Source organism: Danio rerio, chromosome 9, assembly GCF_052040795.2.
Source record: "Danio rerio strain M-AB ecotype USA chromosome 9, GRCz13ab, whole genome shotgun sequence".
Taxonomy (NCBI): domain Eukaryota; kingdom Metazoa; phylum Chordata; class Actinopteri; order Cypriniformes; family Danionidae; genus Danio; species Danio rerio.
Window position 1 is genome coordinate 46,508,646 of NC_141029.1, and position 16,211 is coordinate 46,524,856.

Genomic DNA, 16,211 nt, shown 5'->3' on the forward strand with positions numbered 1-16,211 from the left:
GAGATTTTGAATGATTTTCAAAAAAAACATTTCATGACATTTTACATTTCATGACACTTTACAATTTTACTGTTATTATTAGTGTTACTGTTATGCTAATGAATAAAATGTGTTATAAAAAACAAATAAAATATTTGTGAACATCAAATATTTTTAAATCAGTCATTAAATTAAAACTTAAAATCTAAAATCCATCATAACATAACTTTTCTAAAAAAAGTTTTTACTTTTTTTTCCTTGAAAATAGTAAAAATGAAACATACAAAAATTCATTACATTATTATATTAAGATTTTGCTATATTTTCCATGAATCTAAATATCTAAATATTTATCTGTATATTAACTATTTACGCCTAAACACTATTAAGGGAGTAACACTGATGTTTTGAACTTTGAACTTTAGATGTTTTATTGCACTTCCCACCCATTATTCTGATTCATTATTCATTATTCATTCAAACATTTTCCTTCGGCTTAGTCCCTTTATCAGGGGTCGCCACAGCAAAATGAACCATTAACTTATCCAGCAAATGTTTTAGGCAGCGGATGCCGTTCCAGCCACAACCCAGTAAACACCAATACACTCTGACATTCACACCCTCTTGCACATTATGGACAATTTAACTTAGTCAATTCACCTAAAGCGCATGTCTTTGGACTGTGGAGGAAGCTGGTGCACCCTGAGGAAATCCACGTGAACACTGGGAGAACATGCAAACTCCACACAGAAATGCCACCTGACGCAGCTGGGACTCGAACAAGCATCCTTGTTGCTGTGAGGCAGCAGTGCTAACCACCGAATCACCGTTCTGCCCCATTCTAATTGTTCATTCTCATTAATAAAATTGCATTTCTTGTCATATAAATTTTGATCGACATGAATTTCGGCATGACATATACAAATATGTATGTTCTGAGAAAGTAGGGGTGAAATTAAAATCAAAATGTCAAATAGCAATGCTCCCAAAGAATACCTGTCAAGATTTATCAAAATATATCTTCTACTTTTTGTCTTTAGATTCTTTAGTTGGTTCCTGACACCTTTATGTGAGCTTCACCCAATTACAGTAACCACTGCTTTCCCACATAAACCTCTTACGCCTCCGGGACATGACTGGATTTTGACACACAAACGACTCTTGCTTGCTGGGGTGAATGCTGATGCAGAGATGTTGTTGTCTGGAGTGTAGCTCTGCACTCCGTCTATCTGTACAGTGAAGAGCTGCGCTTTGAGGGAAGGCCATTGTTAAGTAGCACCTCTCAGCGTGCATTACAGAAATGTGGGGATGTTACTGAGGGCAGGCCAGTGTTTAGCATCAGAGACCGCAATGCGGGGGTGTGTGAGGGCCACTTCACCCCAACTACACCGCTCTGATTGGCCTTCACAGAAGAGCTTGACAGAGGTTTCCACATAGAGGAGGGACAGTGAAGGCATCAGAGCTCTTCAGAGTTACTAATGCTGAGTGTGTGTGTGTGTGTTTGTTTGTAGTGAGAGAGAGAGAGAGAGAGAGAGAGAGAGAAAGAAAGATATTTAATTTCAAATTTATTTCCATATGTTGATGCACTTCCGACTGAAACAGAATGTTGAGCAGGGGGCGGGGCTTTCTTTTGCACATCTTTTTCTCATAGCATAAGTATAGCTGTAAGAGAGGGCATTAACCCTTTCACACGTACAATCACACTGGTGTGATCAGCCTTGGCTGGTCTCTAGTATACGATCACACTGGTGTGATTACAACGTTCAGAGCTCACGTCATCAACTGCTAAATTTTAAATCTGATGGCGCACTGAGGAACAAATAGAGGTGCCAGCACTTGTCATAAATCACAATTTATCTGTGCTTTCAAACAAATAACACTTTAGGTTTCAGACATCTAAATACACATAACTACAAGCAGAACATACTATTTAAGGTTTGTAAAATACTCTATGTCTATGGAGACCGCAATAATAATTATTTTTCAAAATAACTGGACAATTTGTGTCTAAATTAAAGTAACTAACTGCTTTTTATGGAGTAAAACGAGATGAACGCATGGTGAAAACAAGGTTTAGAAAGCAGCAGCATATGTAATAATGAAGAAGGCAATTATGGAGCTCAGTAGCAAGTAGAACAAATCCAAAGTGACAATTTAAGACCAGTATTCAATATTCAGTATTCAGTGCCGTTAATGATAAAAACAGGGCAACTTTTTAAGCAATGCTGCAGGGCAATTTTGCAAAGCAATGTTGCTAGGTTACTTTTTTATTAAAGGTGATGTATGCAAGTTTTTGACTCTTCTAAAACTTAAAAATACATTAATATGTTTGCAGATACTTAAGAAACATGTCAAGTGAACATTCTTGTTTATCTGAAAAACAATGCTAAAGTCAGATATTCTGCTTGTGTGTTATGTGCAGGAACGGCTGTCTTTGTTTTGGTCATTTAACATGCCCAATGCCAGTTTAGCCAATTATATTCCAGCACCACAGGTTGCCTTGGTGATGCAATGTCCGGTGGACAATAAGAGCCTCCAAAATGAGACGCAGATTCACAGTTCCACATGAGGTGGTTTTAATTAGCAAATAATATAAATATAACAATCATAAACATATGTAACGAGATTTGCAATGATAAGCAGTTTGGCTGTGTGCACCAGACAGAACACGACAGAAATTTAGCGTGCTTTCACATCTGTGGTTTTGTTTATTTGGTCTGGACCAAGGGCAACAAATGATACATTGTAGCAGTTTTCTGGCGTTTTTGGGTCCTTTCCACACCACACTGATTGCTTTGGTCCGAACCAGTTGAAAAGAACCAATATGCGATTATGTGACAAAATCCACATCACTCATTGGCCAGATGTTATTGAACCTATTTCCTAAACTGTTTTTTGATTGGTCAGTAAATGTCAATGGAACTCCCGCAAGTAAACAGTAAGTAAACGGGCAGACACAAAATGCAGCTTTTTACTATAAAGGGACGACTACGCTGGCAGATTGTACCCTTGGTCATAGTATACTATATAGTTTGTATACATCACTTTAGACAAACTATACATTTAGAAAATGATGTGCGGCAGCAGCTGGAAAACAATGTTTAAATGCATTGCAAACAACAAAGGCATATCTTCCGGAAATATGACCAACGATCCATCAGGTAATGTTTTTCTCTCTCTCTCTCTCTGTTTAAAATTGTTGGTAAAGCACTGTCAACAAATATTTTGCCTCAACACCCCATAAAATGGAACAGTGCATTGGACTACGGCAGCTGGATTAGTCCAAAAAGGCGCTGAACTTTTTGCGGTTGAGTCTGTTTTAGTTGGGATCATGTTCTCACCATAAACGAACCGCTCCAGCATCCTCTTAAAGGAGCTCTCAGAATGCTTTTTTGGTCTGCTACATTCACACTCGCCCAAACGAACCACACCAAGAGGAAAAACAAACTCTAGTGCAATTCAACCAAACTAAATAAGGCAGGTGAACAGAATAGAGCACTCGCTGCACTCCAACAAAATGCTATGGTTTACAATCTAATTAATACAAATTAAACCTCTTTACATTGATACTTGTTAAACATGATACGTGTTGGCTTGCACTGAAGTTCCATTTCAAACCGTTTATTTATTTTCAAGATCTGAGGTGAACTACTGCTGCTTTCAGGATAGCATTCAAACTCACATTATAAACATTTAACGCTGAGTAAAGCAGGATGTGTACCTGAGGTGATCAATGTCACAGTTTTCTGTTTCAATACTACATACTGCACCTTCAAGAATGGGCAAAAATATAGTATTTTGCCATTAGCCAAATTAGTTGCCATGTGTCTGACCTGGTTGCCCATTTATGGCAATATTTCCTGAAGTTGCCAGGCAACATGGCTTAAAAAGTTGTATGATGTATCATCAGCATAAGACAAATTAGAATTTAGAATGCAACTATTACGATGATGATGATGATGATGATGTCACTGAATGCTGAGGATTCTATCAACATTCTAAGAAATATGAAAGATTACAAATGCACACCCAAGGTTAAAATGACCCATGCAATTGTTGGCTTGATTTAATTTCTCAGGTCCAATACTTTACTGAAGGACTTAAAAATAAACCGTAACCAGAATGTTTGAGAAATATCAATACAGAGCCGCAACGCACACGTTACGATAATCTCTTCAGCGTTCCAGCATTCCAGAGCTGCCCCACTTCTGTAATCCGTACATCAAAAGACAGCATCAGACGGATTGCATTGTGTGGGCTGTCACACATGGACATGGAAGAACACCAAAGTCTTGTTCCTGGTGGATGTTTTGTCTGGATGGAGATGCTCGTCTGTCTAGCAAAGCCTAATTAGAGAGACGGTCTTCTTAGAGCACCATGTTCATTGGCACAGGTGAAAGAGCTGGATTGTAATGTCAATATCTCTCCATCCCCTTAGATCAACCCATTTAATCATCATTTCAGCTGCAACCTTCACGTTAGCATGCCAGATCTTTACCCATTACGCAACCCCCACGCTACGGAGGTGGCGATGAAACCATTAGTGACCCAGCTGGAGTGATAAGACTGGATTCATCTAGCCTGCATTACTTGTCATGCATGAAATGTTCGTTTGGTCCAATGAATCGCTGCGACACAAATAGACACCAACTTTGGACTTACCTTTGAGATGTGTTTTTGTACTTCTGCCTGTAAGACAAGAAATGGAAGCACATTAGCTTGAGGCCATAATGAGCATGTCCCACAGGAGAGAGTACTTTATGTGTGTAAAGCACAGGACTGGAAAGAACAGCGTGCTCTCAAGGAATTCTAACTTTTTTTGAATTAGTCAGCGTATGGAGCTATTGCATTAGCTGATGTGTTTTAGAGTGATGGTTTGAAAATCTAGAGACACATTAGGATGTATTGCAAAGCATTAGCTAATGCATTTGAATGTATATTAAAAAGCCTACATCGTTTATTCAGCTTTAGATTATGCACTAAAAACATGATTCATTGGATTTACTAATTATTTTAAGGTAAGTGGTTGCAAACAATTCATATGGGCTGAATTTAAACAAACAAATTCAATGTATTAATGTTCAACTTAACTTGCTTGTTTAACTTGTTAAATTCAGCCTATATAAATTGTTCGCAACCACTCGGCTTACTAAAAAAATTAGTAAATCCAATAAATCAACTAAAAGATTGAAACTCTGGCTTTGGAAGCTGAACTGTGGGGCTGTTTCATCACGTACTGAAAATGTCATTGCCCACCTCGGACGGGATGAATGGACAAGAGCGATTGATCTGTAAGGATCGACAGAGCTTTCCAAAGAAGCTTGGATGAGCTTTGCAGGGAAGTGATGGAGCAAGAGTGGTTTAAATCCCGGGATCAGCCATTTAGTGACTCTACTTTGACTTTCACAAATTTGCTTCTGTTGTAGGTCAAAAAGACAGATTTTTCTGATCCACCACCAATGCATTTAACATCAGACTGGGGTTACTTCTTGTTTGGGAATTAGGAAAACAACTAGGGCTGAAACTTATAAATGAATTAGTTGATTTATTCATTCATTCATTTTCTTTTTGGCTAAGTCCCATTAATTCCCCACAGCAGAATGAACCACTGAATTAGTCGATTTAATTGGTTATAAAAAAAAATTGATTAAAATTGTAGCAATCAATGCTTTCTCTCTAAAAATGAATGCATAACTTCCTGTCTGTGTGTAAAATGATTGTTATATTTATTTTAATTAATCAATATGCAACTTGTTTTTATTTTATCCTGTATTTATATTATTACATAATGTCATTTCTGGTAAAATAATAAATTCCATTGCTTTAATACAGGATATAGTGCAGTAGTTGCAAATTTAGTTGAATGCAATACATTTTATTGCAATATAATAATATATATGGGTGGCACAGTGGCGCAGTGGGTAGCGCTGTCACCTCACAGCAAGAAAGTTGTTGGTTTGAGCCCCAGCTGGGTAAGTTGGCATTTATGTGTGGATTTTGCATGTTCTCCCTGTGTTCGCGTAGGTTTCCAACAGGTGTCCAAAGTAGGCATGGGCTGGTATAAGATTCTGACAGTATGATAACCTTGGATAAAAATATCATGGTTTCAAGGTGCTGTGATTACTGCTCTAAAATAAGTTCCTTTTAAATGTATAATAAAATAAAAAAAAACATAATAAATAAATAAATAAAAACTTTCTCCCCTTTGAACACAATCTATATTATGTTGAAGACATTTAAAATATTTTGGAACAGTAAACATCCATGCATGTCAACATGAACATTGTGGGGACATTGTTTTTTGTTTGGAATTGAAAATCAGGTCTACATCAGAACCCATCGTAAGGCTGTCGTCAGTGTCCAACTTCTAATTATAATCAACCAAATATCAACGTCTAATGATGTTACAGCTTGATATTGTGTGGACGTAACTACTATGGCATCTATGTCTACATATATCTATGTATAAAATACATTGGATTTTGGTTGCTATACCTGACAAATAAATGTCAGTATTTGATGCCAATATGATGTTAGTTTAAGATGTTGGCTCGGCATTAGGTTTTGGTCATTTTTCAACACAACCTAAAATCAACTAAATATCAACGTCAATTGACCTTGTGATTGGACATCAAAATAACGTTGTCCTTAGACACTGGCTAGACATTGAATTTTAGTCGCCTAACGTCACAACCTAAATCTAACCTAAAATTAACGTTTTATGGTGTTGTGTGCCTGCTGAGATGTCAGGCTAAATTCTGTCTTCATTTGTTTTTTAAAAACACAGAAAAAAAAATCTTACACATAACTTAGGAACGGTATAGTAAAAAATTTTGGCGGTTTAAAAAGTTTGACTTTACCTAACCATAGTATACCTTGAAAACGGTTATCATCCCATGTCTAGTACAAGGACATGTGCTGTGGGTGAATCGGGTAAGCTATATTGTCCATAGTGTATGTGTGTATGTCCTGGTCCTCCAGGTTAGGGGTTAAGCCTCATAAAAAATTAGATGTTACAAATACCAACATGGTGTGGCTAAATGTCAACTTTGATATAAATGATTGGGAGTAAGTAAATATAATATTGTATATAATAATATACTGTATATGTTGTGTGTCTGTATCTGTGTGTATGTGTGATTGGCTTTAATACACTTTTTACTGCTCTGTTGCATTTCAGTCACAGGATCTTCAAAGAAAATTAAAAAAAGTTTGTCAGATTAACTGTTTAATTGATTGATAACAGTGGTGGATAAATTGATTATTTAAATAATCCTTAAAAAACAGAAGGTAATGTTTATGCTGGGAAATATGTAATGCTAAAGTGAATTTACACATCAGCAATGCTGAAAAAGAAGTCAAGAATAGATTACTTTGTTTATGTTTTTAATACATAGATATTATAATAGATATTTAATATATAGATAATAATTTTTTTTATATTTGATTTGATTTGATTTATTTATTTTCGAACAAAAATATGATACATAAAATGTCATTAACAAAAATAAATACATTTCAACATGGTCCAAAATGGAGCGGGATGAAGCATAAGCTTATTATTCTCCCACCCCATTACCCCATACATAATTCATTTATTACTTAAACTTATTTATTCTTTTACCTATCTCTTCTTTTTACCTGAAACAAATTTGATCCTTTTGGCATCTTTGAAAAATAATATGTTTGATTCTATTTGTACCTTTTCATTTTGAAACATAGACTCAAAGAAAAAAAAAGAAAAAAAATACATAGTACTGCAAATAGACAAAATAAAAATAAAAAACAACAACAACAACAACCTAGTACTGCAAATAGCCATTAAAATTTCATCATACCTTTCTCTTTTTATCATTTTTCAATAACCTTCATCATTACATTCCTTTATTATATATATTTATACATTTTTTTTATTGATTAATATCCTGACGATTGTTTATGTTATTAATATTTTAAATCATTAATTAAGTTTGATACTTTTTATTTAATAATAATGACAACAAAAATGATAAGGTAATATTAAATTGCAGCTGTACTATTGTTGCAATAGGCATGGGCCGATATAAAATTCTGACCGTATGATAATCTTAAACAAAAAAATCACGATTTCACAGTAACACAGTACTGTGTTTACTGCTCTAAAATAAGTCCTTTTTAAATATCTTGGTAAAAAAAAAAAATTATTGCCCCATTGAACACATTATATTTTATTTTAAGAAACATTTAAAATATATATTTTTTGCCTTTTTTAATTTTAAACATGTCAGGCTAAATAATTAAAATAATTCAAAATAATAAATTCAATAATTTAAAATCAAAAACACACAATACTTTTCAACTTGAATAGGCATCTTAGTATATCTTTTATTTCTGTGTATATAAATTAAGCCACTGCTCTGTTCAGGTCTAGCATGCCAGATGTTGCTGTATATAAACGACTTGTTTTTCAGATGTTCGCTGAATAGTGGGCTGACCAGTAGCTTTAGATTTGGAGGGTCCTTTTGCTAAAGATGCTGTTGTCCAAAAAAAAAAAAATTTAATTAAATAGTCGTTAAAAAAAGCAGAAGTGTTCATATACCTTAGAAACGTTTCATTCATTCACTCATTTTATTTTCGGCTTAGTCCCTTTATTAATCTGGGGTCGCCACAGTGGAATGAACCGCCAACTTATCCAGCATATGCTTTACACAGCAGATGCCCTTTCAGCTGCAACCCATCACTAGGAAACACACAACACACTTATTCACACACATACTGTAAACTACGGATAATTTAGCCTGTCCAATTCACCTATAGTGCATGTCTTTGGACTGTGGGGAAAACCAGAGCACCCGGATGAAACCCATGTAAACAGGGGGAGAACATGCAAAATCCACACAAAAATGCCAAGTGGCGCAGCAGAGGCTCGGACGATTGAACTTCTTACTGTAAGGGGACCATGCTACCCACTGTGCCACCGTGCCGCCCCTTGGAAACGGTATAACAGAAAATTTTTGCAGTTTTAAAACCTTGACTTTTCCAAACCGCTGTAAAGATTATCGCCCCGTTTCTATGTTGCACTATGTGCAAATAAATTACTAATACTTCTAAACATAATATCTACAGCATTTATATTGAAACATTTTATGCATATTCTATTTCTGTTTGCAGAATGGAGACAAAGTCTTTAATTCAATGTTTTTGAGAATGAAAAATAAGCACTTAACTTTAATTGTTTGATAAATGACTTATTATTATTGATTATTGTTGCAAACAATGTTGAATGTTTTTGTTAAGTCAAACTACCCTTTATTGACCCTTTATCGACCCTACATGAATGCTATTAACTAACATTAAATTGGCATTTTAATTAATTACTAATAAAGAAATGTTGGAAGTTCAATATCTACATTTTTGATTGTGCAATAAAAACGAATCCACAAATTGTGTTTTGGATTGTTTAACTTACAACACAAAACCTAGACTGACGAATTCATCAGCCAAAACTGTCAGCAGAAGCAAATATGTGAACAACAACATTGCTTGATTAGGCTTGACAGTCTCATTAGTATTACATTCACACACTTGCTGCCCCAAGAGTCAAGACTCACTCACTCCCAGCATCATTGTGTACAATGAACACAACCTCCTCCACCACGCTCTGTCATTCTCCTGCTGCCAGCAATGAAACCTGGCTGATGAAAGAATAGGAAACAAAAAAAAAAATAAGAAAACACTTACATTCCTTTCAGCCTAATCCACATCTTCTCCGTCTGATCACACTTGGAGTACTTGAGAGAGTTCTCCAGTCCGTCCGTGTCATTGGCCAGAGAATCCATGGTATGCGCGAATGCTCGAGCGCGTGGAGGGTATTGAGATGCAGAGGGATACGCAGTTATGCGATTTAACACGTGTAGCGCAAAGATGCGAGTCTTCAAAGCATGATTGAGCGGCACGCGTTTCCCAGAGTGTCCTGTTTGCAGCTCCAGAGCGCATCAGCCCGCAGGAGTGAGTGTCAGCGCACAGACCTGTCTCTCCGCTACGCACTGAGGGAACGCTGCTGTCACACACACATACACACACACGTCACACAAATGTTTCCCTCGCTCCTTTCTCTCTCTCTCTCTTTCTCTCCCACTGACCCGGAGGAGCAGCGCTGCGTCTGATGATTATCTATTACCCTCCAGGAATCTGAATACCTTCCAGCTTCTTTCACCCTGTTGTTCTCTTGACATCACTAATCTCATGCATTTAGACACACACACACACACATTGCTCCTCAAAAGAAACGGGCACCTGTGTGCGTCGTGAGTGTTCTCCCTCGGTTGGAATCTGTTGGCTGGAAACGGATCAGCGATTTCCCCCTCCTGGTAGAAAAACGCAGAGGGAGAAGAAGGAGAGAGAACGGTTTCCTCATATCCTCAGTAGCATCATTATCCTCCCCAACAGGGGGAGAGATTCACCTGCCGATTGATTCTTCACCACCTTCCCCAAGACGTCGTTCTTCAGAGGAAGCCATCATGAAGCTCGAGTCCGATATTACCACGGCTTTCCCTCTGGCTGGCCAGCAGAGCGATAAGCTTCTCTATTGGGTCCAGAGTTGGCGTTTTAACGAAATTAACCTGCGCGCTGTAGCATCCCGCACTGGTCTCGCGGACGGCAGCCTAGATTCAACACGCTCTAATCCTCTCATTCCAGCGCAGCTGCAAGAAGCAGCGTGCTGATCAAAATTTCATGATTGTTTGTGAAGTACAAAAGGGCTGATTAGGCAGACACACACAGAGAGAGACCGCAGAAGGTTTCAGAGGAGGACAAAATCAGAGAAGAGCACCCCTTGTCTAATACTGAGCACCCCTATATCTCAGATCTGTAAATGTGAGAGGAATGAGGATTGTGGGTTTTTTTTCCTTCAGTGCTGTTGTAGCCAGCCATGGTTGATTTTCATTCATTAGGGGGAAGGGCACATCATCTCCTGCCTACGGAGCATCCATGGCATGAATAGACTGAATCCTAATGATTGCTTCTTCTGGGTTACCGGTCTATTGGATTACTCTCTACAATGTAAAACAGCTTAATCATGGCTGCATTAGCATAGGCACAACTGTCTAATAGTTCATTTCATCACATAGGTATTCTGACAGTTTCACATTATTTATTGGGCTCTGATTGACCAAAAAAATGTATATATATATATAGGCCTGTAGTCTGCCTGGTGAGAGGGGTGGTTCGTATTTTATTCCAAATGTGGAATAAATTTTCAGTTAAATTATTTAAATACTGATTTTAGTGACATTTTAAGCATCAGATGATCATCATCATAACCACACAATATACAGTACCAAAACAATTCCCAAAGACTTAGAAAAAAGAAAAAAAAAAGAAATAGTAATAAAGATATATAAATATTCATTATTTTTAAAATGCAGATTCATTACATCATATGTCATTAGAAAAAATATATAAATCTGTTAATTAAAAACTAGCCAATTGTCTTTTATTAGGCAAATAACAAACTGGCCTGCATATTCAACTTTCCTCAGTCAGAATTTGGCCATTTCAATAATAAAAAATTATAACATATTTAAAATAAAAGCACTTTAGGATTTTTCTAGACTTTCTTGTTAAAAAAAAAGTACTTTTGATTGAAGATCCAAGGGTAACAACAATAGCCAAATCAGTATTCAAATAAATTTTAATATGGTCCGCTTTTGGTGCTTCACACCTTATTGGTAATTTTTTCTTTTTTGAATAAGGGCCAAGATTTAGAATAAAAGTTACTTGTAAAATATTTTCTCTATTTAAAAACAATAGTGAAAGATGACTTCACTTAATCCGATTGTATGTGTTCTTGCACAGCTGGATGTTCGACTCATGAAAAATAATAGTTAGCATTGGCCAAAACTGATTAGCTGAAGTCTCACTGATGATTCGGCTTGGCTTAAAGCAATTTCAATTTCACAATTTATGATGGTGCTGCAGTCAAAATAGGAAAAATGAGGTCATGTACAAGACAAATTCTGGACCTTTGTCATTGAGAAGTGCTTCTTTCGAACCAAAAAAACAAAAGAAAAAAAAAACACCTTAGGAATGGTAACGCGGTCAGGTGGTGTAACTGGTTTGTGTCAATTGGTGTAAGAAGTATTTTTGATAAAAAAAATACAATTACAGTATATAAATGGAAATAATATGAAATAACATTTAAAACACCTAGTTTAGTGTAATAAAAAAGTTTTTAACCATTTTTACATAATTTGTCAAAGATTATTCAGAAATCAGATATGTTTTTAGCATGTGTCTGGCCAAATATTGCAATATCTCATTAAAATGCACATTTAAAGATAACTCGAATATAATAAATGTTGGTGTGGTATTTTAAAATGAAGTATTTATGTGTGTACACTTGCATATCATCTAGAAGGAATAAATTATATTTCACATTTTTTGGCAGTTGCACCATTTGACATTTCGAGGTACATTCTGTCTTAAAGTTTGTAAAAAAATGGTGCAAATGTTATATTTAATTACATAAAATCAACATAAATATACAACATATATCAATATTCACATACACACACATATCATATATTGTGTGTGTGTGTGTGTATATATATATATATATATATATATATATATATATATATATATATATATATATATATATATATATATATACTATATATATATATATATATATATATATATATATATATATATATATATATATATATATATATATACAAACGCACAAAGTTGAAGTTAAAATTATTAGCCCCCTTTTGAATATTTTTTTTCATTTTTAAATATTTCCTAAATGATGTTAAACAGAGCAAGGAAGTTTTCACAGTATGTCTGATAATATTTTTTTCCTCAGGGGAAAGTCTTATTTGTTTTATTTCGGTTAGAATAAAAGCAGTTATTAATTTTTTAAACACCATTTTAAGGACAAAATTATTAGCCCCTTTAAGCTATATTTTTTTTAAGTCTACAGAACAAACCATCGTTTTAAAATAACTTGCCTAATTAACCCATCCTGCCTACCTAATTAACCTAGTTAAGCCTTTAAATGTCACTTTAAGCTGTATAGAAATGTTTTGAAAAATATCAAGTCAAATGTTATTTACTGTCATCATGGCAAAGATAAAATAAATCAGTTATTAGGAATGAGTTATTAAATCTATTATGTTAAGAAATTTGTTGAAAAATCTGGTCTCCATTAAACAGAAATTGGGGGAAAAAAAATAAACAGGGGGCTAATAATTCAGGGGGCTAATAATTCTGACTTCAACTGTATATAGATGGTTCATAGTGTTGCTGTGCCATGTTCTGTAATGAGATAACAACATTACTTTTAAATCGCTTCCAATGGGAAAATAGCCTCTCTATATTCTGCGTTTTTATGTTTCATTTAGAAAGATATTGCAATAGCATGAGTGTCAAGAGTCGGGAGGGTTGATTTACCCATTTGTTTCAAATGAAACACTTCTGATAAATGGAAATGCATAAAATGGGACTCTGTGTGTGTAAATAAAACATTATTCATATTCACTTTCTGCACTAAAATGGTGATTGATGAAAGGCGTTGCCATGGCAACACACACTGCCACACAAATGGCTTTGGAGGGAATGATTACGGCTGTAAAAGAATGACTTGAAGGTCTCAGAGAGAGAGAGACAGACAGAAGCACAGACAGACCAACGGAGATAGAAAGAGCCCCAACACAGACTACAACTAATAACAGTGTGGGGTTATCTATAGAGCAATACTCATCCTGTATGTTCCATGATGATGGTGATTACCGACTCAGAAGCGCATCGATGGACTTGCTCTTCAGTGTTTGGACTTTCAGCAGTGAAATTCAAACCACAACAGAACTGAACTAAACTGGATTGACCCTAGGGTTGACTGATGCTTGACCAATTTGGCATCGTACGATGTCTAATGTTTAAACATTGCGATGGACGATGCCATCTTCGTCGTAGGCGGGGGGTGGGGTGGTTGTTAAATATCAATTAATTCATAACAAATTAATTAATTGTAGCCTACCGTTTTCACTTGACGCACATGGTCTTTGCTTTACCCATAACCAAACCATAAATAAATAAAGTTACAAACAAATGACCACCTGTCAATCACTTTTTTTGCAGGACTCTGGCATAATTAGGCATTGCGATCTGTGTCGTTCTAATGGCTTTTCCCACAGCAGGTGGAGGAGACTAGAGTTCGGTTTGAGTTCACTGTAGTGCATGCATTTTCATTGTTTTCTCTGCAAAATCCTCATCGTGTGCGCAGATTTAGGAGACATTTATGCAGAATGCATCTTTGCACCTAAAAACTCCAAACGCAGCACTCAGTAACAGAACAACAGTTGTTATGTGAACTTGATGAAGTAAAAAAGCCTGCAATGTTTGCCCCACCTTTGTGCTCTTCATATTGGCTCACTGCTCTAGAACTGAATGTGAATGATTGGTTAATATCAGCTGTCAATCGCTCAGTCAATCCCTTCTGCCTTCAGATGACAGGAGCTACAACCGCGAAAATGTGATGCGCTGAAGATGAGAGAATGAAAATAGCACTGCAGATTTACCTAAAGTTACTAATAATGGCACATCTTATTAGTGGTCATGTGCTGAATGCAAATCCACCGTCTACACTTATCCAAGAGGGGAAAAAAGACTTCCAGTGTATCAAGTCCGCTATGAAAATGACTAAAGCCATTCACTGTAAAGTCTGTGGGACGGGTTTGCAGGTAACAGTTCGACAACTGAATCTACACTTTTTAAGCGCGAGAGGTACTGTATAATCCTTCATTTAATCCTCACGATGCTGTCAGCTGTGCAAGTGGCAGCTATACATAACATTTAACACAGCTCATAAAAAGACTGTTATTGCTATTAAGATGACATGCAATTAATAAGTTATGTATCAATATAAATGTGGGGCGGAGCGATGGATCGCGATGCAGGCTAAGCATCGTGAAGTTTGTCGGCCATCTGCGATGGACATTGGCATTGTCTATCGGCACAACTCTAATAGACTGATTTCACGCGGCCGCCATTTTCAAAAGCGAAATCGAGGCTGCGGTGGGAAGAAAACCGGAAGTATCATTGGGAGTTACATAGGAATGTTGTGTAACTGGCTGTATATCTTATCAGCGAAGAGAAAGTGACACAAATTTATCATTTCTCCGCCTTCCGGGTAACCCGAAGGTCCGTTCTGAATGAATGGTGAATGCAAAAAGGGATATCAGAGCTCATTTTCAGCTAAGTTAAGGGAAATGGCACTAGTTAGCTAACGTTTTCTTTCCCAAACACACATTTTAGATGCCAAATCTAACTCGAGTTAATAAACAGATTCTTTCACTAAATTAGACTTGTCAGGATACTGAATAAAAAAAAAAACCGTCAATTTCGCGCTAACATTTAAGGCACTGTTGATGGCTTTCTTAAAACAGCGCTGATTTGCCATTGTGTTCACGTGTTCAACAGAAATGATTGTGATTGACCGAGATGGTCATTAGTTCACCCACCGCTGTATACTGAGCACAAACACAGATGAGCCAGGCGATCTGCTTGATGACTCGACTCATCTTGACGGCTGCTTCGCGCTCCAGGCCGTGTATCTGTGTTTGCACTGGGTAAAGAGCGGTAAACTAAGTGCAAACCAAACACAGATACACAGAGACGGAAGCGCTCAGCCGTGAAGATCAGTCGTGTCGAGACATCCGCGCTCAGCAGCGCTTCCATCTTAGCGGGGAAATAGCCAGGTTTAAAACTTCAGTACCAGGACAACACTATCACAGACAACACGAGGGTGTGCTGCAGAGGACTGCAGTGTTTTATCACTCACCAGGTTACATAGACTGAAGCAGGAAAGGGTCCTCATGGTGTTTAACTGGTGCCATGAGCTGAAGCCTAGGAGGACACTTAAGCGTATCACTGAGATTGTGATGTTGTTTGATGCTAAATTGCTTTAAATTGTTTAAAATAAACTTACTAAATAATATTAAAGTGATGGTTGCACCATTTTCTGCATTTTGAAATCTCGGCAACAGCTGGAGGTTTGTAGTCCACGGCATGTTACTGCAATGTTTACAGTTCTCGTCCTATACTTCCGGGTTTCTTCCCACCGCAGCCTCGCTTTGGTTCTTAAAAATGGCGGCCGCGTGAAATAAGCGTATTGACAGTTTTAATTTACTAGAACTTCTATGTTAAGCTGTTTTGACATCTACATTGTAAAAGTGCTATAGGAAAAA

At 36.5% G+C, this 16,211-nt stretch overlaps 1 protein-coding gene across 2 annotated transcripts in view; it reads right to left on the bottom strand.

Annotated features, from left to right (window-relative positions):
- The window catches only part of pde1a (phosphodiesterase 1A, calmodulin-dependent), a 259,650-nt gene that overhangs the window by 135,400 nt on the left and 108,039 nt on the right, over positions 1 to 16,211 (bottom strand). The window contains exons 1-2 of one of the 2 annotated variants that reach the window (XM_087268394.1): positions 9,700 to 10,006; positions 4,642 to 4,668 (exon numbers count right to left, since the gene is read on the bottom strand). The exons of the other annotated variant lie outside the window; for it this stretch is intronic. Of the exons in view, the coding sequence (XP_087124520.1) occupies positions 4,642 to 4,668; positions 9,700 to 9,797 (125 nt within the window). The 5' untranslated portion in view covers positions 9,798 to 10,006. Of the gene's footprint in view, positions 1 to 4,641; positions 4,669 to 9,699; positions 10,007 to 16,211 lie in introns of those variants that run through there. 2 annotated transcript variants of the gene reach the window in all.